Below are 26788 nucleotides of genomic sequence, written 5' to 3' on the forward strand. Positions count from 1 at the left end.
CAAATGGTTTGCTAGATTTTAAAAATACTCACCTGGATATATAATATCAGCTTTAATTTTCAATAACTGTTTTAAGGAGTTCATATAATCATAGAGGTCTTCGAATATAGTTGTTCCTTCCCCTAGGATGCAATCCCCAGAAAAGAGAGCATTTTCCTCTTCTAAAAGAAGAGCCATATGATCATCGGTGTGGCCAGGTGTGTATATAACTCTGGTGGAAAGAAGTAAGAATCAATACTGATTATGAACTCACCTTATAAGAAAGTCTGAGAAATAAATAATTCTCTATTTTTATCTCTGGAACAGACACAAGTAAATGAAGCCAATGAGTTAAGAAACTCTTTTTTTTCTTGTGGACCACTGAAAATTATCATTAGAAAACTGTCCTTTAACTACATTAAACTTCTCAGTCTGAAGTTCAAATTTAACACTTCATCACCTTTTTTTTTTCTATTATGTTAAAAGTAGTAAGCACTGATTACAGAAAATATGGAAAATAGAAAAGGAAAGTAATTTCAAATCTATAGGAAAGTTGCAAAAAAACCCCCCACAAAAATAATACAGAGAAGCTCTAAAATATCCCCTACCCAGATGCCTAGATATGCCAACTTTTAACATTTTGTCACATTTATTATGTTATTCTTTCTTTCAGTCTGCTTCTATCTAGCTTCTAAACATTGGAGAAAAAGTTGCACGTATCACACTCCTTTAACACTTAATACTTCCATTTCCTAAGAAAAAGGATATTCACTCATATACTTTAAGAACAGTTATCAAATTATGTTATCAAGTACAGTTATGTACCTTATGTATAGTTATCAAGCTCAATAAATTTAACATTGTTATAAAGCATACAGTCTATATTCCAATGTTTTTACTTGTCCCTTTTGGACATTTTCTCCTACATTATTAGATCCCATCCAGGCTCACATATTGTATTTAGTTGTCTAATCTTTCTTTTTTTAAAATGTGATATCACACATATAACATACAACTTCCCATCTTAACCACCCCCAAGCATTCTGAGTCATTAATCACATTCACAGTGTTGTGAAGCACCACCATCCATTACCAAATCTTTTCCATCACTAAAAACAGAAAAAATTCAACTCTTAAAAAGAGCAATATAAGAGCCGCCCTGAGGAGCTGGGGGAAAATGCAGAAGTGGTGGGCTTCCTCACCTGGATTGTTGCTGATGTTCTCACAAACACTGAGGACTGGCAGCTTGGTATGCTGGGCCCTCTATCTTGGGGCTTGCCCTTATGAAGCTTGTTACTGCCAAGGAGAGGCTAAACCTGCTTATAATTGTGCCTAAGAGTCTCCCCCAAGTGCCTCTTTGTTGCTCAGATGTGGCCCTCTCTCTCTAGCTAAGCCAACTCGGCAGGTGAACTCACTGCCCTCCCCACTACATGGGATCTGACTCCCAGGGCGGTAAATCTCCCTGGCAATGCAGGATATGACTCCTGGGGATGAATCTGGACCCAGCATCGTGGGATTGGGAACATCTTGACCAAAAGGGGGATGTGAAATGAAACGAAATAAAGCTTCAGTGGCTAAGAGATTTCAAATGGAGGCGAGGGGTCACCTGAGTGGACATTCTTACACACTATACAGATAACACTTTTTAGGTTTTAATGTATTGGAATAGCTAGAAGTAAATACCTGAAAGTATCAAACTCCAACCTAGCAGGCTTGACTTGTGAAGACAACTGTATAACAGTGTAGCTTACAAGGGGTGACAGTGTGATTGTGAAAACCTTCTGGATCACACTCCCTTTATCCAGTGTATGGATAGATAAGTGGAAAAATGGGGACAAAAACTAAATGAAAAATAGGGTGGGGTGGGAGGGATGATTTGGGTGTTCTTTTTTACTTTTATTTTTTATTCTTATTCTGATTCTTTCTCATGTAAGGAAAATGTTCAATAATAGATTGGGGTGACGAATGCATAATTATATGATGGTACTGTGAACAGCTGATTGTACACCATAGATGACTGTATGTTATATGAATATATCTCAATAAAACTGAATTTAATTAAAGAAATAGCAATATATAAGAAAATGAAATGACTACAACTTAGAAGCGTTTCACCTGTGCAAAAAAATCACTCAAATCTTTAAATATTGAAATTATAAAATCTTTAAAAATGTTAGAAATATAATAGAGATCATGTACAAGCCCATTAGATACCAGTTTAACGGGAACAATTTTTTTTGAAAGGCCATTTTTGTCTTGGGGCTTGCTTTATATAATACCAAGATTTAGTTGTTCCAATGGTGAGGCATTAAAGCACTTTAGAAATCATCATTTCTTTGGTCTGATTTAACATGTTGCAAGATGGAAATAAAAATGTCATAATGAAAATAATTCTAGGAGGTATATTTTCATGTGTGTGTGGGTATCCTATCTTATGAACAATGACATATTGAATGCATTAACATACAGAACTTCAATTACTTTTTTTAATCCACAAAAAATCATCTGAAGAACCATTCTCTTTCAGAGTCCTCAAACTGTCTTATTCTTCAATGTGCTTGCAGTGCTTCTTTTATCATTTCCTTATCATTTCCACCCCACAAGCTGGAACTCAGTAATGGTTTTGATATTTTCCAGGCTGAAGGTAGTAAGATTTCTTAAATTAGGAGATCAGAAATTCCAATTCTCCAGTCACCTGGATGGCTAATGCTTTAATTTGCATGAAATTGTGTTAAAACTCACTTCACATAGGAAGGAGGAGAACAGGAACTGACCTCAGAGGTGCTTTGCTAAAGATCAGAGTGACCGCAGCTGTGGGCTTCCTAGTCAACAGGTACAGAATTTATCTAGTTCTTCCACTTCTGTGATAGAGAAGACTTATAAAGATGGCTCTCTTAGAAAATTTCAGGTGGGGGGGGGGGAAAGGCTGTTTCACTTTTCTTGAAGAACTTAGACTTGGTTCACTAGAAAATTCCTGATGGTTACATCTGGAACCAAATTATTACTGAAAAACCTTGCCAGCTTTGTATTTTTTACTCCAAGTGTTCTAGGTGGGTATTTTCTCTGCCCTATGTTTGTTTGTTTTCACCACTGGAAGTAGACAAGATCTACTGGACATAGATTACTTGGGGACTTACGCAGATTGTAACCTTCTGTTCATTGAAACTTTTGCTTAACAATGAGTTTTCATGTTAATATTTAAAATAATTAGATTTTACTGACCTTATAAAAATGGAAATAGGCAACCATTGTCATTTGTAAAATAAATATTTTATTCAGGTTTTTAACATAATTAGAATTTATATTTTGAGAGAGGATTATTTACTAATAATTATATTTAAAAAGTATGTTGGCATTTCCTGATTCTTTGTGTTGGTTTTCCTCCCAGATTCTTAAAATAGATAGATTCTGTAGTTAATTTACCCTAATTGAATGAGGTAAAGCAAAAATGAGATCGAATTTAGATAATATTGAAATCCTTGGATTCAACTCATTCCATGAATCCAAGATAGTATTCAACTGTGGGGAAGGTAGTGACAGAAAGCAAATACTAGAGGAGCTTTTGGGATTCTGGTATTGCTATGTTTCTTGCTGTTTGTATGGTTCATTCAGTTTGTAAAAATTTGTCAAGCTGTATACTTATGATATATACACTTTCCTGTTTGTATATTACACTTGAATAAAAAGTTTTTAAAAATGTAGTCCTGTTCAGGGCAGATGGGTGAAGGTATTTTCCAAGAGCTGAATATCCTGAATCTGCAAAATTAGGTACAGATCTAATAGCTATGATTCTATGATAACTGTTATAAACAAGTACTCTGGTTCCCAAACCTTTCAGGCATATGACTCAAAGAATCGCCTATCCTCTCTATCCCCTTCCTTAAATTGGCCCAGGGTTGGCATGCGATGGGGAAAATTCAGTATTGTCAAGAACACTGAGTGAAGAAGCAGTAACATACTGTTTGTTCTTCTTTGGTATCATGAGCAAATGATACAAGATAATATCATATTTTTAACATTAGCATTTTAAGAAAATTGGCCAGAAACTAGCTGGCTTATAAATAAAATTTTGTAAAGCATCACCCATAGTGGAAAAAGAACTGATACGAAAGGGGGCTTATATAGCTGTTACTTCATGTGCTCGTTCTCTTTAAAGATATCTACCACATGGAGAATGAATAATCATTGCCTTCTATGGGCCAGATTTATTTTATATCCTCCTAAGATATTCTTCACATATACAAGCAAATATGCATACGGGGATGCAAAAACGAACCTGGTTCCGTGTTGGAGAATGGCTAGCTGATCACCAAATCCATTTCCTTTTTCCTGGGCACACAATTAAACAGTATTTCCCAGGCTCATTGCAGTTAGGAGTGGCACATGACTGAATTATAGCCGATGCAACAGGAGGCCTGGTCTATGAAAACCTCCCATGCGAGACCCTCCCCACCATGCTCTTTCCCCACCGGCTGGATTGACTGAGGTGAGAATGGCAATCTTGAAAGCCATGTATTGAAGTGGGTGGAGTCACAAGATGGAAGGAACTGGAACCACTGCTTAAAGGAGGCCACTCACCAATCAGGAATCTTTTTTGGACTTTATGTGATTAGGAAATCAACTTATTTCACGTTGAGCCATCGTATATTTCTGGGCTGGTTTATAGCAACTGGCATTAACTTTAATATAGTGACCTTAAGCTCATTACCATTTAAGAGACCTATAAAAAACTGCAATAAAACTTAAGTATAATAATAGATAAAAGCTATATGAAAGCTGGAGGAGGGAGCAGTTAATTCTGCACAGGAAGGGTTCTTGGAGTAAGTAACATGTGAACTGGGCTCTGAAGGATGAATTGACAAGAATTTACTAGAGAAACAAGGAGGGGGAGGGTGATGCCTTGCAAAGGTGAGGACATGAGTGTAGGCGTGAATACGCCAAATGTGCCCGCAAGCAGGTGGATATATCTACCTGTGTGTGGGAGGGGCGCAGTGGGAGCTATGACCAAAAAAGTGGTTTGGGGCCAGACTAAGGCTTGGTAAGGAGAATGAATAGCATTTTGTATGCAGTGAGAGCAATTAAAGATCTCAAATATACAGGGTACAAAGGGTAGACTGGAAAGTGGGGAGAGCCTGGAGACAGGAGGATTACGTAGAAGGTGGTGGTGGTGGGCATGAAGATGATTTGACAAACGTTTCTGAGGTAAAGCTAACTGATTAGATGCGACAGATAGGGAAAGGGGGTGGGTGGGTAGCAAAGGCCAAGAAGAGTCAAAGGTAATCCTGAAGCTTCTACCTTAGAAGAATGAGTGAAGTCACAAGTACTGAAAGAAAGATGTTTTGAAATCAGAAAGCAAGTGCAGACTGTGGGGGAGGGAGGAAAACCATAATTAGTTCAATTTTAACTTTGCTGATTTTGAAATACCTTTTGGAACCCCTTGAATGGGTCATAGGGGATTATGGATCTGGCATACAGCATACGATATATTTACTTTAGGTATGGGTCCTGTTTTGGAGCTGAGAACATGAGAAGGCTATAAATTGAGTTTATAGAAAGATCCCTAACCTACCCTAGGAGGAATTGCCAATCATTTTTTAATTTAAATTTTATTTATTAAAAAAATGGTAATGATTCATACAATTTTAAAAAGGGTTTATAGAGGGAAAATTTTTTCCTGTCTCTCAAGCTAACCATTTTCTTTTCCCAGAGTAACCGATATTACCAGGTTTCTTTTATAACCTTCCTGAGATATTCGTCACATATACAAGCAAATATGCATAAATATTCCTTTTCTCTTTTTTTATAACACATACACACATACCCCCACCTTCCCCGGCTAAAGGATATTTATACCTTAGAGTGGCTCCCTCAGTCTCAAGCACATCTCCGTCTTTCAGATAAACATACTGTTGCTCTCCATCTCCTATAGTTTCTTCTTGGTGAGGATTACGTGGAAGTTTTTTAATGCAATATGTAGCGCCTAGTTACAAAACATGTAAAATATATTATGTAACACTTTATTTAAATGAGAATTCGGCCTCTTCAGAGATGAACTTTCACAGCGCTAACCCATATGAATGCCTATACAGAATACTAGAAACACTGAGGGAGAATACAGACTGGGATGAGTGATAGCAGCTTCTCTCTCATTCCACCACACCAAAACCATTACCATCCAGCTACTCTCAATGGCAGCATCTACAGTATCTATGGTGTTAACAGTTTGTTTCTTTTAATTAATTCTTTCCCCAGCAGAGTAAGAGTGGAGTTCCTTGCAGGTGTTCTATTCTCTAGACAGGTATTTTTAAAATTCATATATTTAGGACCCAAGAAAAAGGTCTTCAGATCCCAAGAGGTGCAAGGATCCCAGCATGAAAAATTTGGTGATGCCTCAAAAGCAAATATAATCACAGATGGATCAAAATATGTGGCAAATCTCAATCTAAAAGACCCAGAGACTGCTTGTATTACTTTTGAAGTATCTTCATCATACAAATAAGAAATTTTCTTGGAAAAGTGTTGGGCCTTGAAGAATTGGACGAAGAACTCCATTTCAAGAAACTCTATTCTCGAAGCTGTTGAGTCAGTTGCATGACTTGTCAATTCTCTGCTTACATTAGCTGTCTCTAGAATGCAAGCTTACTCACTGCTGTATCCTCCTCACTTATGAAAGAGTCGTTACAAAGATAGCAATACATATCTTTTGTCTAGATAAGCAAGTAAGTGAAGAAAAGAATTAATTTCTAAGTAATACACCACAATCCATTATTACATCTTTTTCATCTCTGCAAACAGAAACATGGTACCCATTAAGCAATAAATCCCATCCCTACCTCCCCCCTGCCCCTGGGAACCTCTACTCTACTTTCTATCTCCACATATTTGCTTATTCTACATAATTCATATAAGTGGAATCACACAATATTTGTCCTTATGTGCCTTGCCTATTTCATTCAATATGATGTCTTCAAGGGTTCATTCATGTTGAGGCATGTATCAGAACTTCAATCCTTTTAATGGCTGAATAATAATCCATTGTATGTATATACCATATTTTGTTTATCCCTTCAGCTATTGGACATTTGGCCTGTTTCCACTTTTTGACTACTGTGAATTTTGCTGCTGTGAATATTGGTATACAAGTATCTGGTTGAGTCCCTGCATTCAATTCTTTGGGGTATACACCTGAGAGTGGAATTGCTTGGGTCATATCATAATTCTATGTTTAACTTTTTGAGGAACTGCCAAACTGCTTTCCACAGTGGCTACAGCATTTTACATACTCACCAACAATGAATCCTCTCCAATACTTGTTTTTGATGTCCATTTCCCTAATGACTGATGATGTTGAGCATCCTTTTTTTTTTTTTTTAACTTTATGAATAAAAAAAAAATTTCCAGACAACATAAAACAAAGGAATAGGAAAAACAAATATCCTGAAATAATGAGCATCTTTTTAATGTGCTTATTGTCCATTGCATGTCTTTGGAAAAATATCTGTTCAAGTGCTCTGCCCATTTTTAACTGGGTTGTTCGTCTTTTTATCGTTGAGTTGTAGGAGTTCTTTATATATTCTAGATAGTAAACGTGTATCAGATCTGTAATTTCCAAATATTTTATCCCATTTTATAAGTTGTCTTTTTACTATCATGATGAAGTCCTTTGATGTACAGAAGTTTTAAATTTTGATGAAGTCCAATTTATCTACTTTTTCTTTTGTTGTTTGTGCTTTTAATTTTGTACCTAAGAATCCCTTGCCAAATCCCAGGTCATGAAGATCTGCCCCTACGTTATCTTCTAAGAGTTTTATAATTCTACTATTATTTCTAAGTCAAGGATTCATTTTTATGTTAATTTTTGTGTACAGTATGAGGTTGGGGTCCACTTTCAATCTTTTGCATGTGGAAATCCAGTTTTCCCAGCACCAACTGCTCAAGAGACTATTCTTTCTCCAGGGTATGGACTTGCCACCTTTGTCAAAAGTCAACTGGCCGAAGTGTGGGTTTATTTTTAGACTCTCAATTTTATTCCATTTGTCTACTTTCCTGTCCTTATGCAAATTCCACACTGTTTTGACTACTGTAGCTTTGTAGTAGGTTTTGAAATTGGGTAGTGTGACTCCTCCAACTTTGTTCTTTTTCAGGATTGTTTTGGCTATTCAGGGTCCCTTGCAATTCTATATTAATTTGAAGGTAGTATTTTCCATTTCTGTAAAAAAGACTGCTGGAATATGGATAGGGATTGGAGTGAATCTGTAGATCACCTGGGGCAGTAGTGACTCTTAACAATATTAAGTCTTCCAATCCATAAACACAGGGTGTCTTGCCATTCATTTAGAACTTATTTAATTTCATTCAACAGTGTTTTGTAGTTTTCAATGTATGAATCTTTCACCTTCTTGGGCAAATCTGGGTCATGAACATTTTAATTTTAATTTAAAAAATTGACCCTCATTCTAAAAGAGGAGTTGACCAAGGTGACAAAGGTAGTTAAGGCCCTTCATAAGTTGATGAATGGATAAATATATCCACACAATGGAATATTATTTAGCCACAAAAAGAATGAAGTACTGATACAGGCTATGACATGGATGAACTTTGAAAATATTATGCTAAGTGTAAGAAGGCAGACATAAAAGACAACATATTGGGTGATTTCATTTATATGAAATATAAATCCATAGAAACAGAAAGTAGATCAGTGGCTGCCAGGGGTTGCAGGGGAGAACGGAATGTGGAGAGACTGATAATGGGAATGGGGTTTCCATCTGGAAGGATGAAAATGTCCTAGAACTAGAGAGTGATGATGGTTGCACAACACTGTGAATGTATTAAATGCCAGTGAATTGTACACTTGAAAATAAATGGAAAATTTTATGTTATATGAATTTTATCACACATACACAAAATTAGTGGGTAAATAGACAAAAGAGTGAAAGGTGATGAAAAGTCAGAATGAGTGAGAATGATTTCCTGTAATACATAGTTCCTTTGAGTTGGAAGAAAGGAGGCAGTAGGGTAAGAAGACTGGGCTAGACAGTTTTCTATAATTGGTAGCCTGATGATACTGTGTGCTGTAGCTGAGAATATCTGCATCCCAATTCTTGTCTTAAGGGTTATTAAGTAGGTATTTTAAAATATTAGTTGAATGCATACGTGCCAGTTTGAATGTATTATGTCCCCCAAACGCCATTATCTTTGATGCAATCTTGTGGGGCAGACATATTAGTGGGGATTAAGTTGGAATGTTTGGATTAGGTTGTTTGCATGGAAATGTGCCCCACCCAACTGTGGGTGATAACTCTGATTGGATAGTTTCCACGGAGGTGTGGCCCCACCCATTAAGCATGGGCCTTGATTAGTTCACTGGAGCACTATATAAGATCAGACAGAAGGAGCCAGCTGCTACATCCAAGAGGGACACTTTGAAGAAAGCACAGGAGCTGCAGATGAGAGAGAGTTTGAAGACAGCTGTTGAAAGCAGACTCTTGCTCTGGAGAAGCTAAGGGAGGACAAATACCCCAAGAGCAACTAAGAGTGACATTTTTGAGGAGCTGAAGGCTAGAGAGGAACGTCCTTGGAGAAAGCCATTTTGAAACCAGAACTTGGTTTCAAACAGCAGATGCCGGCCACGTGCCTTCCCAGCTAACAGAGGTTTTCCAGACACCATTGGCCATCCTCCAGTGAACGTACCCAATTGCTGATGTGTTACCTTGGATCCTTTCTGGCCTTAAGACTGTAACTGTGTAACTAAATAAACCCCATTTTATAAAAGCCAATCCATCTCTGGTGTTTTGCATTCTGGAAGCATTAGTAAACTAGAACAGCATATATTCATTCTTGTATGAATGCACATTCTTGACGTCCTTGCTGTGCACTGAACATGCAAAGCATGGCTTCACTCCAGTCTCTGTTGCTCCAGTCTCTTTGCACCTACCATACTCTGTCAGGTATGCTCTCCTCCCAAATACCTGTAGAGCTTACTCCCTCTCCCTATTCACCCTTTATAAAGCAGCAATTGTCTTCCCGACTTTACTCTCGCTCTCCTTTCTCTTCACTTAGCTTTACTTTTCCTCACAGCACCTATCATGAACTGATTGATTATTGATTTATCATTTACCTTCCCTTTTAGAATGGTAGCTCCATGAGAGCAGGGTCTGTCTGTTTTGTTCACTGGTATATCCCTTATGCCAAGAAGACTGTCTGGCATATAGTACTTACTTGAATATTCATTAAATTAATAAATGAATGAATCTAGGTGTGATGATTAGATGAGGGAATCAGGAGAGAGAAGATAGTGTCAGTACAGAATTGGTTTGAGGGATAGAGAATTATCAGCATAATAATATTTTGCCAGAATTTTAGTATATCTTAGTTATTGCCTTAAAAGTATGGAAGACCCGAGATCATCTGTTTAAAATGTGGACACTAACATTTTAGTGTCTGGCACACAGTAAGTGCTTCACAGTTGTTAGCTATGATTAAATCTTAAATAGTAATTACCACACAGACTGAATTAACACAAATTTTTATCACTGGGAAAAGGGGAAAAATAAAGGGTAGAAGAAGATTTTCCTTTCTTTCTCTGTTAAAATTGGGACAGTATTCAACAGTCATATTAGTTTCTTAGAATATCTCTTATTAAGGTATTCAGTAAAAGGTTTACTAGCTTACTTAGGTTCTATAACCAAAATAAATTGTTCCAAAAAGGTCACTTTCCTCAATGAATTTAATGTTTTCTGCTTACCATTACCGATGCTTTTACAAATATCTCCTATGCCTCCGGTGTGATCCCTGTGCCAATGAGTCACTATGATTTCCTGGATTGCTGTGTTAAATTCGGTTAGGGCTTGCTTTAAACAGCTGATATATTCTGGAATTGCTGGTTCTCCAGTGTCAATAAGGATTCTCCTGAAAATTAAATGGAAGATAATCACACAATGGGAACACAGAGTTAATACTGTCATATTGCTCATGCAGATAAGTTATATTAAATTTATGAAACTACATACGCTGTAAGGCTTTTAACATGCTTTAAAAACCAGTTATCTGTTAATTCAGCTTAACTATGGTAATTACACCTTAAGAAAGTTCTGTGAAAAAGATTATGGTTAAATGCAAAAGTGTCATTCCAAACAAGGAATAATAGAAATATCAAACACACACATGGACTTAGAATAAGCATGGCATTTCCAAAGACCTTACGTATTTCAGAAAATAAATTCCTCATAACAACCCTTTAATGTGGTTGGTTCATTACTAGATCATGAATTTAAATAACTTGTCAAAGCTTACTCTACAAATCAATGGCAGAACCAGCATTCAATCTCAGGAAATGTGGCTCCAGAAATAAGTGTTCTTATCCACTCTGTCTTCAAAGATATGAAAGAATTTAATTCAAAGGTATCCCTAAAGAAGCCTAGTTTTCTGTGCTTGATTCATAACTTATCTTCTGCAGTAGATTCGTAATTTATCAGGCTCTCTTAAACATGAAAATCATGGTAGCAGGTAAGCATGGGAGAAATGTTTGGGCTGCATTATTTCTTTATGTAGACAACCCTATTATTTTATTTTTTATGCTTGTGGTTCTGGAACTTCCTTAGGCCTTGTTTGCCACTCCTCACTATTTTATGGGATGGCCTTTCTCTATGAAATTTTCTTTACCCAAAGAAATCAGGGTGACATTTTCCTCCTCAAGAACCAATTTACCAACTTCTTAATTTGTGTTCTTTCACAGAAAACACCTTACTATTTCAGGCTGGCCGAGAGATGAGTCTTGTTACAAAGCCTTCGTTATTCATTCATTCATTCTTCTATCAATAACTCTGCAGATTACCTAATATGTGCCACACCTTATTTCTCACACTAAGCAAGACAAAAATCTTTGCTTACATTCTAGTGGTAGGTGGCAAGGGGGAGCTGTGTACGACCAAAAAAACCCAAACAATAAAAGTAACAAACAGAAAGCATTTTGCAGTTAAAAAAGGGCAAACAAGCCAGCAAGTCACTGCCTGGCTTTTTTATTTTGGGTGGTTTTCCTAACTCTATTCATTAAGACAGGAAGACCATATGGTTATACTGGTCCAAGGGGGAATAACAAGGCCCTGTAGGCAGTGGAAATGCAAGAAGGAACCGGTTTAAAGAAGATCTTGGAGACACAATAACAGGACTTTTTTTTTTTTTTTTTAATCATTTTATTGAGATATATTCACATACCATGCAGTCATACAAAACAAATTGTACTTTCGATTGTTTACAGTACCATTACATAGTTGTACATTCATCACCTAAATCAATCCCTGACACCTTCATTAGCACACACACAAAAATAACAAGAATAATAATTAGAGTGAAAAAGAGCAATTGAAGTAAAAAAGAACACTGGGTACCTTTGTCTGTTTGTTTCCTTCCCCTACTTTTCTACACATCCATCCATAAACTAGACAAAGGGGAGTGTGGTCCTTATGGCTTTCCCAATCCCATTGTCACCCCTCATAAGCTACATTTTTATACAACTGTCTTCGAGATTCATGGGTTCTGGGTGTAGTTTAATAGTTTCAGGTATCCACCACCAGCTACCCCAATTCTTTAGAACCTAAAAAAGGTTGTCTAAAGTGTGCGTAAGAGTGCCCACCAGAGTGATCTCTCGGCTCGTTTTGGAATCTCTCTGCCACTGAAGCTTATTTCATTTCCTTTCACATCCCCCTTTTGGTCAAGAAGATGTTCTCCATCCCACGATGCCGGGTCTACATTCCTCCCCGGGAGTCATATTCCACGTTGCCAGGGAGATTCACTTCCCTGGGTGTCTGATCCCACGTAGGGGGGAGGGCAGTGATTTCACCTTTCAAGTTGGCTTAGCCAGAGAGAGAGGGCCACATCTGAGCAACAAAGAGGCATTCAGAAGGAGACTCTTAGGCACAAATACAGGGAGGCCTAGCCTCTAATAACAGGACTTTTTGACAACTGGATGTGGAAGGGAAGGGAAAGAGTTTTGAGATGGGATGATTGGTGAGCCGTTAATCAAGATTCTGAGCATTGGAGCAAGGTGAGTTTGGTTTGGGTCATGGTGAATTTTGATGGCATCCCTAGCCGCTTTCTGTAGCTTTTTCTCCATGACACATATTGCCATGTGCCCTATTACATATTTATATGTTTGTTTACTTTCTGTCCATCTCTGCCCCTTTCCCCTTTCCCCCAACAAGTTTGAGCCCCATGAGGACAGGAACCTTGTCTGTTAGCTTCACTGGTACCTCCAGGGATTAGACAATGGCATGTCCTAGACACTGAATAAATATTTGCTGGATGAATGAATAAGGCAGGAGCTTTATTTCCATTATCTTATTTAAGTCTCCACACAATCCTGAGACTTTAATCTCATTTTACAGATGAGGAAACTGAGGTCTTGACAAGTTAAATAATTTGCTCAATGTCACAAAGTCTAGCAGTTGATATATCTGGATCCAGATCTATCTGACTCTAATCCTGTTTTTCTTTGTATCTGTGGAACACATGAACAGGTTCTGATGGACACTGTAGGTAATGGGTTCTTGACTTTTTTTTTTTTTTTTTTTTTTTTGGTCACATTGGCACCTTTGGCAGTGTGGTCAAGTCTGAAGACCTCTCTCAAAAATGTTTTGAAGTACATGAAATAAAATATATAGGATTACAAAGTAAACGCATTATACTGAAATACACTTATCAAAATGCAAAATTTGTGATACCATATTACATGTTCTTATCATATTAAATACAAGATCAGTACAAAATCTTATAATTAATTTCTAAAGTGAGGAATGTATACACTATTTTGAGATACCTGCCATGACTGTAATGCACAATGAAAATATCAGAGAAAAAAAATCACACCACTACTGTAGTTTGTTGCTTATATTCATAATTGAACAAAATGCTAATTTTCAGTTTGAGGTAAAAATTATGTAATTTTTTCCCCTATCTACAGTTACAGACTACCTGAATTATATCTATGGAGTCTTTGGGGATTCCCAGACCCCAAGTTAAGAACCCCTGATTATAGTACAGGATAAAGGAGAGAGAAGAAGATAAACTCAGGTCTGACATACTGTGAATTAACTAATAATTCTGTTTATGTATCCCCAGTGTCTAGAACAGTCTTGATACACAATAGAACTCAATCAATATTTGTTGAATGAATTTAGTTCAAATTTAATATGAACACTGACATATACAAGATAATATACTGTATACTTTATAAGATGCAAAGTTGAGCAAGGCATGACATTTATGGATTCATTTCCGTATCTATAATACATGTGCCATACTTGGCACTGTGCATTTAGTCATTCACTAATTAAAAATATTCAAAACTATAACACTACGATACTCCCACAATACTCTATAACCCACTATCTTCGATTTTGGTTGTCACCATGCATTTGGTGTTATTTGGTGTTTAACCACAAATTCTGGTTGCTCTTTAGTGTTACCTGGGTTATTCTGGGGGTCTTCTGGCCCTTTAGAAGAATCCTTCCATGCTTCAAACTAAGACTTCTCAATTTTTTTTCAAGTCACCAAGGAACCTCTTTAAATACTTGCCTCCCCCTCCTCCCAGGAACTCTATTTTGAAATATACTGTAATATAAAATTGAATTTAAATAATAATGTCCTTATTTTAAATTAAAGACACAGATCATATAAAATATCATGACTAGAAATTCACAGGTTTAATACAGATTTGATAAAATCTAGTAGCAAAGAAAACAGGTCTTGTAGAATGCCTATGCTGCCAGCTTGCAGAGGAGCATATGAATGGTTAGGCCTTGGCACTAGAAACCTGGTTCATGGGCCTCTCTTTTGAGATCCTCTGAGGGATCTGTCTTGGTCTAGCAAAATTGGGTTTGGTGAAGTAAGGACTTTTAAAATGAAGAACACAGGACTTCCGCAAATCCTGGGTTAAATAGGACAGAGGAGGGATGTCTTGATGCTATAAAACCTAAAAAAGAAGTCTGCACCAAGCATTAAGGGAAACAAAAGTTACACTGGTAATATCTTACATTTACATTGCAATTTAAACCAATACTTAGAGCTTACATATTAATTATCTGTTTTGGGCCTCAGATCAACTCTAGGGAGATACGATTATTTTATTACTTATCATTGTTTTACTGAAGAGGAAATTAATCTTCAGAAAGGCCATCTGATTTGCTCAAGGTCAAATAGGCAGCAGGAGGCAGTGCTGGGAAGCACTAAGATATTCAGATACAATGTCCAGTGACTTTTCCATTCAAGACACACATTGCTTTTGGTAGAAGGATATTGATTAGGCAAGCACCCAGAACCATTCTTCATGTAGCACAAATAAAACTTGAGCTGTGAATTAGAAAAACATTTTCTCAGTTTCCTCTTTAACAAATAGATGTCTTATCCATAATGTCCATGGTTGGTTATTGCAGATGATCAGAAGATGGTGCCATCTCCATGTGGGCAGGATGACTGTTCTTCATAGCCACAGACAATACCCTTATTTCAAAGTAAGTCATTCTGCATATGCAAGTTATGCTCATAAGGGGGACAAAGGAAGCATGCAAATGAATCTGAACAGGTCTAGCACCTATTTATTCACTAGAGCCCAGCGCCTGGCACACAGTAGGCACGCAGCAACAATCTACTACATAAATGGAGAAAAAAATTCTTCAGCTGCCAGAAGGTAGGTGGAATCAATTTCCTCTTTATAGGTATTTTATATCAATATTAAGATAGCTATTACCTGCCCCCTCTATCAGTTTGCTTTGTGACTCCTATAATATCATTAGCTACTTACTGGGAACCTGGTGCTGTCTAAATGCTAGGAGAGAAGCAGAAGTGATAAAAAGAATAGCTAATATTATTGTATGCTTTCCATGTGCTAGATTGTATGAAGTGTGATACATATATATATATATATATATATATATATATATGAAATATATATTTCATTTAAATTTCCTTGACTCCTCATTACATCCCAATGAGGTAGGTACTATTACAAACTTCATTGTACAGATAAGGAATCTGAAGCTCAGAGAGATAACTGTCTTGTTCAAAGTCAAATAGCTAGGTAAATGGAGGAGCAGGATTCTACCCTAGGTAGAGTCCAGAGTCTCAACTCTTTACTCCACTAGACTGCTTCCTTCCTGTTATAGTGTGGCACTCTATCTGCCCTCAAGGTATATACAGTTTTTACAGGAAAGGTTAAAACTGCAGCTCTTGGAGGTTCTTGAACAGAGGCAGAATGTGGAAGTACTCCTTGGAAGATCTGGTTATCATCTATTGATTCGAATATTTACCCAGTAACTAAGTACAAGGCACCAGGGTAGGTCTAGTAGAGTTTTAGGGAAACTCATTTGGTATCCATGGGCTGATCGTAACGAGGCAGGAAGACCACCTGAAACTGCAGTTTTCCAGTAGTCCTAGAATCATAATAGTGAAAATTAAGAGAAAATGTGGAGAATACTTATTTGTTTAGCAAATATTTTACTACCCCTTACATGTACAAGGCTCTGTGCTCGCTGCTGGGGATACAGTAATGGATAAGCCTTCGTTGAACTTATGTTCTGGTGGAGGTGGGGAAAGACATTAGGTTTCTTTTTTTCAGAAAAATTCATTTCAGTATAATTAAGACAATGGCCATTAAGAGGTATGGAGTGCTAAAACAGTGTAAAACATTGGCTTAATGTAGTCTGAGGGGTCAGGGAAGACTTCCTTGAGGAAATATTTGAATTGAGCTCTAAAAGAGAGTGAAGTTAGCTGTGTGAAGAGGGGAGGGACACGTGGGAGATGGAGGGAAGGGCAGGCATGAAAGCCCTGAGGCAGCAGGGACACAAGTCATCTGAGGCATGGTAAGAAGGCCAGCATGGCTGGAATGCTGAGAGCAAGGCAGAGAGGGGCTTGAGATAGGGCTGATGAGGCAGGTGAATGCCAGAACATGCAAGGTCTTCCAATTTTCATTTTAAAAATACTACTCTGAATACACGGGGTGGGTAGAATGGATTGAAGAGGGATGAAGGGGGATACAAAGAACCTAGTTAGGAGGCTACTGCAAAAGCCTAGGCAAGAGTTGTACTTCTTGGACTGGATGATAGCAGAAAATATGGAGAGAACTTCATAATGGCTAGTGTGTGTGGCAGGAAGAAAATAAATGTCACAGAGGGTACTTAGGCATTTGCCATGATCACATGTGTGGATGGATCTGTTTACCAAGACATGGACAACTGGAAGAGGCCCAGGTTTAGAGAGAAAGCCCATGAGTTCAGTTTTGGAAACACTGAATTTCAAGTGGCTGTAAATCATTGAAGTAGAGCTTTAAATAAGCAGTTGACTATACAAGTTTAAAGCTCAAGTTTAGATTTTATCTAAACTGGACTATAAATTTGGAAGTTATTACTGAACAGATAATAGGTAAAGCCAAGACAAGATCACATAGAAAGTACAGCATGAGAACTGAAGAGCGACTAGGACTGCATCTTGAGGAACTCAAACGATTTAGGAATTGTTGAGGAACTCAAAAATTGCTGAGGAACTCAAAAGGTGAATGAGAAAGAGCAACTAGAGAGGTAAGATACCCGGAGAATGTGTTGTTAGCAATCAAAGAGGGAGTGGTAAAACAATGTGAAATGATGCTGAAGTTCAAATAAGATAGGTATGGAAAAATGCCATTGGACTTAGTGATATGGAAACCATCGATGAACTCAGAACTGTTTTCTAAAGTGAAAAAGATGGACACTACTCTCAGAACCTCTGACTTGAACCCAATTAATATTCATTTCTAGCCACTTAACTTTTTTACTTTATATAGCAGAGTAGTATCATCTGCACAGTAATTTATTCTACTCAACTTTATAGACGATAAGGGAAGGAGGGAGGGAGACAGCATGCAGAGAAGTAGAAATAATTTAAATAGTGTGAGTGATCCCACTGGCCATTCTATTCCATGAACTCATGTTCCATAGTAGTATAAAATGGCAGACCATGAATCTGCTTTTCCCTCAGTCAGTTTCAGCGTCCTTCATTCTGTTTTAGCCTAAGCACTTGCCGAGTGTGATTCTAGTGTTTTAAAGATACAGTCTGTATTTTTCATACAACATGGCTCCTAAATGCAAGCCAACGTCATCTTCACATTTTCAAACAGAACCAGAAATCTGTTTCATCACGACAAGGAAAACAGGTTGTGTTGAACTCACTGAGAGACAGTACAATGATCTTCAACATGGTGTTCTCCTGAGAGATTTTCTAGGGTAATTGTGACTCGGTGCAATTTTCATGTTAGCTACCAGCTTTAGAACTAGTTTAAGATGACACACTGAAAAGAGAATGCCTGTGGACTTAGGAGGGCAAGGGGGTCCCAGCCAAGACAGACTCTGCCCTAAAGCTCAGGTATTGTTTCTGCTTACTTCTGTATCCTTCTATATTCTGGAGCCAGTCTAAAGATCTTGTACCTTCCTGATCTTGCCTTGATTACTCTGGACTTAACATTCTGCCTGCTTCATTTGCAGTACTACCAATCCCTCCAATCCTGTTGCTTCTAACATTCTGATTTATGGGAAAAAGGCAAATACGGTAGACACTTCAAATGAAAAATCAATGAACTATACTTATTAAACTGGATTTAGTAGATAACTATATTTTATTAATTGTAACACATTTTGACTGCACAATTAGAATCTATGTTCAAGAGGAACTACATCTTATTTTTTATTTTGTATTATTTAGGGTATCTAGTGTGCTAAAAACTAAGTATCCAAAAGTTGCTCAATGCCTACAAAGACATGCTCTGCAGTAAAAACCACACCTCCCCATTTCTGCATAATTCCACTAGAACAGAATTCAGCTGAACAAGAAGAAAAGTTATCTTCTTAGAAATACAGATAGACTACTCCACCCGCAAAATATCTTAAACAAGGCCACACAATAGTAACAAAAACACAATCAGTCAAGGTCAGCTCCTCCTTCCCACTAGGGAACCCCTGTTCTGGTTTACAAAGTCAACCAAATTGGAAGCAAGAAAATCCTGCCCTCTGCTGCCGAGTTAAGAAAAGAGCTTCAGCAGAATTAATCGCTTTTATGAAGGGAAGTTATACTCTGGGCCAGACACCAACCTAAGAGAAGAGAGCAAAGTGAACAATTTCTTAGACTCAATACTCCAGGGGATCCTGACTTCTTAACAGCTTAAACATGGTCACCCTGGCATTCAAAAAATCAAGCCAAGTAAATAGGATTTAAAAACAGGAAGTGAAGTTTTCCCCCATTATCTCCTTCTTAGCCATTTGGAAGTTAGAAGGGTTACTACTCGGAAGTCGTGATTTAGGGGATCTCCGGAATCGGGATGTCTGCTTATGACCCTGGGTAGGGCTGCCGCCGCGCTGGGCCGGGACGCCGCGCTCCCCCGGGCCTGCGCAGACTCTCCGCGCGCGGCGCAGACGGTGCAGCCCTCGTCCCGCGGGCCGGGCGGACGAGCGTGTGTGTTGGGGGGTGGGGAGTGGGACGTTTACCTGGGGCCGGTCCCCACCAGGTAGGTGTTGGTGCCTTGCAGGGTCATGGGACCCGGGTTACAGCCCAGCACGCGCACCACGCGACCCGACAGCCGCTCGATGCGCTGCAGCGTGGCAGCCATCTCTGTCTTCGCAGTTTACTGCTGGGTTTGGGGCGGGGAAAGCGGTCACGTGATTCCGCACTAGCTGCTGCCCGAGAAAGTCCGCAGCTGGGCCCGGGGCGGGGCCGCAGTCACGTGACGTCCCGCGCGGGCAGGTGTTTGAGGGCTCGTGGCGTGAGGCTAGGCAGGTTTGGACCGGCGGCGCGCTGCCGCCCGTGAAGGAGCTTTTTTCCTTCAGGGGAGTTTGTGTACAGCAGGTGCTTTCATCCGAGTGGGCGAGAGACGTTTTAACTTGGGAAACCGTGTGATGGAGCAAGGGTCAGTCAGGTTTCGGGTTATTGAGACTGAGTACTGGGAAGGTTTGCTCAGGCTAATGGAGATTAGGGGAGTAACCTATTAACGTTTTTATAATTGGAATGCTTAATGTTTACTTGGTGTTTATTGCTGGGCTAAGTGTTTTTAAACATCTCACTTAATTCTTAACAACTGTAAGGGGTAGGCACTGTTATCTCCATTTTACAAATGAAAAACGGAGACTTGGAGAATTGCCCGGCTCACAGAGCTGTGTGAGCCCAACGGATCTGCGTCTAGAACCTTGTTCCCAACTGCTTTGCACCAACACTTTCCCCCATTTGGGGGGGATTCACCCAGAGAGCTGCCTTCCTCCCCCTCTCGCATCAGTGCTACCCGTCTACCCAGGAAAGTGGGTCTGCCTTGTGGAGGGGTTTTGTGCCCAAGATGGAAGGGACTTATTTTCTCTAAGGAAGCTTTCTAATCTTCCACGTAACTTCTGCCCCAGTATTAACTGGCATTCCCATTTTAACAGTAATTGAGTTATAATTTACCTGAAGGAAAATGCACAGATCTTCAGTGATCTGTTCCATCGAGTTATGACAATTTTATGGAACCAAGTAATCACTATCCAAGAGAGATGGAGAACATATCCATTATCCCAGCCCTTCTTTTTTTGTAAGCTAATGAGAAATTCACATATGGGAGGCTTGTAGTTCTTAAACATGGGACAAGCATTTTTAACGTTTTTGAAGACACTTCTGAAGAAAATATCTGCTGCTTAATTTATAAATTGTATTTGTTTTACAAATCAGTATAATAGACAAGATGTGTTGAAAGACACCTGTTTTATGCGTGGGAAATTTCTTTGACTTGTGTCTCAAAGATTTTTTTAAATGGAAAAGCGTCAAAACCCTTTCTGAAATAATCTTATAAATTATCCCTGTTCCATGTGGGAAGGCAAGCAATTTGCCCTTATATAAAAAAAAAAGTGCTTGGAGTAACCATCAAACTCCCCTACATCATGCATTTACAACCTACCAATGCTATTTATTTGTGGACATCAGTTAATGGTCATTCAGGCCGGAAGCTGCTTCGAATCCTCCCTTTTTAAAGAACTCTGCTGGAAAGTCAGTCTGTTGAAGAAAAGAGTGGACCAGCAATTTCTGAATCATACTGCTTTTTCCCAAGGCTCATGGGCAGCTGTTTTCCCTTATCCCTTAAGTTTTCAGTCATTGTTAAATTCCTGATTTGACAGATGACTAAATGGGCCCCACAAATTATTAAAAGGTTAAGTGACTTGCATAGGATTATATAATGAGACACTAGCAGGAGAGCCGGAATAGATGCTGAGTAGATGCTGAACTTGATTTATACAAGTTGAAATTGAGGTGATTGAGGGATATCCCAGTAAAAAAAAAAAAAACCTGGAGGCCATTGGTATGTGGATTGAGCTCAGAAGAAAGATCTAGGCTAGAAGTACAAAATTGGATCTTTGTGAATATGGTTTAGTAATGTGAGTTGAAGTTTAAGTTCCTTTCCAGGATTTAAGACCAAAGATTCTTACATTCCATTCAGTTACATTTAACAATCATTTATTGTCTGCTTACTACACGCAAAATATTGTGGTAGACATATGGACGTGTGTGTGTGTGTGTGTGTGTGTGTGTGTTAAAGATGAATAAGACAGTTTTTGCTTTCTGGAGACTCATAACCATGGAGGAGATATACATGACATTATTTTAAGGCATAGACAGGTAAATCCTGGAAGAGAAATATAACTAGAGTGATAGGAAAATAAGGGAGAGTCACATTGATTGGCAAGATCTGAGAAAGCTTAAAGGTGGTAGATTTAGAGCTAATTCTTAAAGGATTTGATAGAACTCATCAAGTAGATGGAAACAGAAACTCATTCTAAACATTAAATACCTTGAGCAAAGTCTTGGAAATAAAAGAAATATAGTATGTATTTTTGGAATAGAGACCAACAATCATATGTTCTTGAGGCACAGGGTTTGAGAAGGTGTACAGGTGGAAAAACTAGGTAGGGCTAAGGTAATGGTAATTTTTTTTTAAAATTCTTTGTTAGAGCATTTCAAATTCAAAAATCTCTTTTGCTTTCTTTTGAACATAACTTGTTAGCTACTTGGATAAGCTGTGAGGCAGATTTCTATTTTCTTAAGGCAAAAGCTTGTAACCAGTCAAACTATAAAAGATGCCATGTTAGCACTTCCCCAATACGATAGTTGTAAAAGGGTGTTACTGTAGTGACAATGACATAGACTCTCTTATCACTAGGTTAGACAGTGTCACCTGTGACTAACAGGTGATTTCAGTTTCATTTTAATATTGATCATAATGGTTTACATGCCCTTTGATTATACTTGTTTTCAGTGAAGAAGAAATAAAAGATTCACAGGATGAAGATTTTCCAGAAAAGACTTTGAGTTAAAGAAGGCTTTTTGTATTTGACAAGTAAGTTTACGTTTTATGTGTTGTTTTAAATTTGCTGGACAAGTGAAAGTTTGCTAGTTTTTACTTCTTATTTCCCTTATTTCAAAGGGATCATGGACAGTGGGCAAAGGTTATGTATTTTGGTTAGCAGCCAAATACAACACAGAGGGGTTGAGTCTATATGAAATTGGACTGAAACTGACCTATTAAGTTAATAACTGTCAAAAGTCCCTGATTTTGCAGCCAAATTTTGTAAGTGGTGTTATTTCTCTTAAGGTGGTGCTGGAACAGTGATCAGTTGTGGAAAAGGAGATGAACTATCCTAACAAGTTTTACAGCTATGTGGTTATTGAAAGAGCTGCTGGCCCTCTTCATGAGAGCTGCTGTTTATTAGCTTGCTGTGTAGGTTTCATTCCAGGTGGCATTATGTTCTGTCTGACTAAATTATGAATATAGAGGTTGCTGTACAGGTTAGTCTAGTGATTCTCATGTTCTGCCAAGAATTCAATTTCTAAGTTTCTTAGAAATTATTCTGCCCATCTTGTAAAACTTGACTCAAAACTGCTGTTTTCCTTATCTATGCCAGGTAGAGGAAGCTCTCTTTATGGGTAGAATGATTTAGTAAAACACATTGAGTGTTTAGATATTATAGTTTGTAATTTTAAGAAAATTATCTACATTCAAAATCATTGTATGTGAAATTTTCCCACAACTACTGCGTTATAGTCAAGAGTTTTGCTCTTCTGAACATGTTTTCTGATTATAAAGTTTTGCTGAGAAAAGTCTGTGGAGAGCAAGTGAAAGATTTTCTGCTTATTATCTAAAGTCTAGTATCACCTCCTTTGAAATTCTGACTACATTTCCCCCTCCATTTTATAGCTCTGCAGAAAAAAATAATACACTATAGTTTCTATCTCAAACATGTAGGCTGTTATGCCCAAGTGTAATATTCAAACAACTATTAAGATTTTCTGTTCTTCCTTCACAGACTGTATAGTATATTGTTGTTGTTACAAATCCAACATTGGAGGCCCACAGACCTAAATACCCAACATCTCTAAGCCTCAGTTTTCTGATCTGTAAAATGGGGCCAATAATAACCCTTCTCATAGGGATTTGTGAAGATTAAATGAAGTAATGTCTGCAAAGCACTTAACAGGTAGTAAACATTCAACAATAGTAGCTACTATTATGACTATTTTCTCACTATATATGCAATGTTTTCTCCCCCCTAGATAGTAAATCTTAAGGAATTACACTTTTTAAAATGATATTAGATCAGGACTTGGATATAAATTAAACAAACAGCATACTAAGGAATCTGCTAATATTCTGTGGAACTTTTGTTTCCGGAGAACATACTTGAAATCCAGTACTTTTTAGATGTTATAGCTGTTTGTTCCTTTCACCTGGAAAGCTTTTCCATTTGGCATCCATGTGGCTATTTTTCTACCACTCTAATGCTACCTTCTCAGTGACACCTGCCCTGATCATTGTAATTAAAATTGTAACCCATGATATGCCCACCTCTACTCCAACTTTTGATCTCTTACCATGTTCTGTTTTTTTCTATAGTATTTTTCTAATATAGTATTTAATTTGCTTATTTATTATTTTTTTGTTAATTGGCTATCTTTATCTGCTAGGATGTAAATTCCACAAGGACAGAATTTTTGCCTCTTTTGTCACTTGATATATCCCAAGAGCCTAAAACTGCACATGGTAGGTTCCTGGTAAATACTTAATTCAATTGAACATAACCTTTTCATTAAATCTCATCTTTCTAAACTACCCTTGCTTATGGGCATGATGCCTCTCATTTTAAGATAAGAAACTTACTGTAGGGAAATTCATGGCCCACTAGATTGGAAAAACTCAGGTTTTAAAATTATTTTTTTTTCCATCCTATCTACCACAGCATTCTTGGCAGGAAAATAGTGAATATGAACTTTTGTTTTATTCTGTGAGAACGGTGAAATACCTTTTAGTATCATTCTTTTAAATAAAATACTTAAAAGAGATAAAAATGACAAGAACACTGTGTTAGTCTCTGTGTTTTTTTAAATACACCCCCTCCCCCCACTCCTGGTTTTAAGGTAATAAATATTCTTCATAGAAGATACAGAAATGAAGAAGGAAAAGTTCATATACGATACCATTCATTCCCCAGATATAACCACTGTTAACATTTTAGTATTTACCCCATTCATTTTTCCTTTATATTGTCAAAGCTTTGGGATCATACTATATTACATTTTCACTTAACATTATATAAAGTAAAGGTAGAGATTGTAAACTCAGATACTTACAGGGGTCAGGCAGACAGGGTAATATTGATAACTAACATTCTTTGAGCCCCAACTCTGTGCCAATACTTTTCTGGTTGTTTATATGTATTATCTTACTTAATCTTCACAGCAACCCTGTGAGGTACATACATTTTTATCTCCATATTTCATGTGAAGAAAACAATTCACCAGAAGGTAAAATAGCATCCTTGAGGATACACAGCTAGTAGGTAGCTATGTGAACACTGAGACCCAGCTGTTGAACAGGTGAAGTGGGCTGGATTTCTCCTGTGGAGAGAGCTTGCTCCTTCTAGAGCAGGCAGCCACTGCTCAGGAGGGAATGCTGGTCTAGTGTATCAGAGCTGCTAATTTTTTGATAACAGTCAGAAATCTGGATTTTTATGTGAAAGATTGGAAATTAGTTGGGAAGACATAAAACACTGTTGAGTCAAACAAATCTTGTTTGCCAGTTGGATTCAGCCCACATCTGTAAAATAGGGACCATAATAGTAGCATCCATTGCCTAAGGTTAATGTAAGAATTAAATGGGGGTATTTAATACACAGCATTTAGCTTAACAACATATTCTCCAGTCATTAAAATTCTTCATGAGCATTATTTTCTATTGTTTTTATTTTGAGAAACTTTATAAATAGTCCGTGTTTGTTTTAAAACTTTGAAACACTATAGAAGTATATCAAGTAAATTATTGAACTTGCATTTTACCTTCTACTCTCACCCCCATTCCCCTCTCCATATATGTTATACAGTATTTATCCTTTTGTTACTTGTTTTATTTACTTCATTTGCTTGGAGATCTTCTAAAGTCATTCATATAAAGAAACTTCATTCTTTCTAAGGTTGCATGGTGTATCCTTTCGTATAGACATACCACAATTTATTGAACTAGGCTTCTTGAGAAGTTGAGAAGTTGTCATTTGAGTAGTTTTCAATTTTTTGCTCTTATAGAAAGATTTTGCGAATAGTATATATCTTTGTGCATATTTGTGAATATTTCTCTAGGATTTCCTAGATGGAATTCCAGGGTCAAAACGTATTAAGAATTTTCACAGCAAATGTACTTTTGTTGGATGTATTTTTAGTAGCTCCTAATATTCCATTTTAGAAATGTAAACCATTATTTACTTTACCATTTCCTTATGTTGACACATTTAGTTTGTTTCCAATTTTTTGTCACCATAAATGGTGTTATGATAAATCTCTCTGTGAGTAGGTTATGTTTTTAAAAGATAAATAGTCTGAGAGGAAGATGTCAACTGGTAAATATATGTCCAAGACTACTTTCCCTGAGCTATTATAAGCTCTATATTTAGTGATATATTATTTTTAGAAAAAAGAAGGCTTTGCTAAAATCATGGTCCATGGTTCTTAAAAGTTACTCAGGGTTTTTAAGAAACTTACATATATATGTGTGTCTGTTTCATTCTAGGTATTGTCATCTGTAATGAAGATCATTGTGAAACAGAAGATTGAATAAAGCCTTGTAACATTGGATCTGAGTTAGAGATTTAGAGAAGAAAGTTAAAATTAGTCACTTTGGTTTTACTGTTTCAATTTCATAATACTTATTCTTCTAAATAGGTTTAATGAGTAGACACTAAAATTCAGTGCTATATCAAAGGACACACTAATCTTTGTTCTGGCATTTAAAAATTCTTATATGAGAGAAAAAAGTAGACAACCAAGAGCTATAGTGATTCATAATGAAATACACCAAATGGAATTTTATGATGTCAGTTCTTGGCATTATAATCTATATAATTGATTTAATTGTAGACCTCTGGGTGTCTGTCAGGTTTTTTTACACAGGACAGTATGTTTTCGGTGTTTTAACAGTAAGCTTTATGTTGTTTGGAACACTTGTTGTTCAGTGTTTTAGTTATTCTTGGTACAAGGCTGATTTAAAGAAAGCAGGCCAAGAAAGTCAGCATTGTTTTCTTCTACTTCATTGCTTACAAGGAGGAATTTTTAAAAGGTGAGTATATACTTTTGATCATTGACAATATTTGTTTTTATTCAAACAGTTATTAACTACCTTCCGGTTTCTGTGTAGTCAGATGTACAAAGGTCTTCTATTTGCAGATAGCACAAAGGTTACTTCTCCTCACTCATATAGGTGCTTATTTGAGCCATTTCTGTATTGTCAGAA

At 37.4% G+C, this 26788-nt stretch overlaps 2 protein-coding genes across 5 annotated transcripts in view; one reads left to right on the top strand and one right to left on the bottom strand.

Moving 5' to 3' along the window:
* Positions 1-19748, bottom strand: part of LACTB2 (lactamase beta 2) — a 32538-nt gene extending 12790 nt beyond the window's left edge. The window contains exons 1-4 of the mRNA XM_037802353.1: positions 19485-19748; positions 10727-10890; positions 5833-5959; positions 33-211 (exon numbers count right to left, since the gene is read on the bottom strand). Of these exons, the coding sequence (XP_037658281.1) occupies positions 33-211; positions 5833-5959; positions 10727-10890; positions 19485-19606 (592 nt within the window). The 5' untranslated portion in view covers positions 19607-19748. The remainder of the gene's footprint in view (positions 1-32; positions 212-5832; positions 5960-10726; positions 10891-19484) is intronic.
* A 15-nt stretch (positions 19749-19763) lies between these two features.
* Positions 19764-26788, top strand: part of XKR9 (XK related 9) — a 31500-nt gene continuing 24475 nt past the window's right edge. The window contains exons 1-4 of one of the 4 annotated variants that reach the window (XM_037802349.1): positions 19764-19903; positions 22271-22351; positions 23977-24052; positions 26069-26614. In XM_037802349.1, coding sequence (XP_037658277.1) covers positions 26343-26614 — 272 coding nt within the window. In that variant the 5' untranslated portion in view covers positions 19764-19903; positions 22271-22351; positions 23977-24052; positions 26069-26342. Of the gene's footprint in view, positions 19904-22270; positions 22352-23364; positions 23490-23976; positions 24053-26068; positions 26615-26788 lie in introns of those variants that run through there. The other 3 variants (XM_037802348.1, XM_037802350.1, XM_037802351.1) reach the window with 3 other exon arrangements.

Source organism: Choloepus didactylus, chromosome 14, assembly GCF_015220235.1.
Source record: "Choloepus didactylus isolate mChoDid1 chromosome 14, mChoDid1.pri, whole genome shotgun sequence".
Taxonomy (NCBI): Eukaryota; Metazoa; Chordata; class Mammalia; order Pilosa; family Megalonychidae; genus Choloepus; species Choloepus didactylus.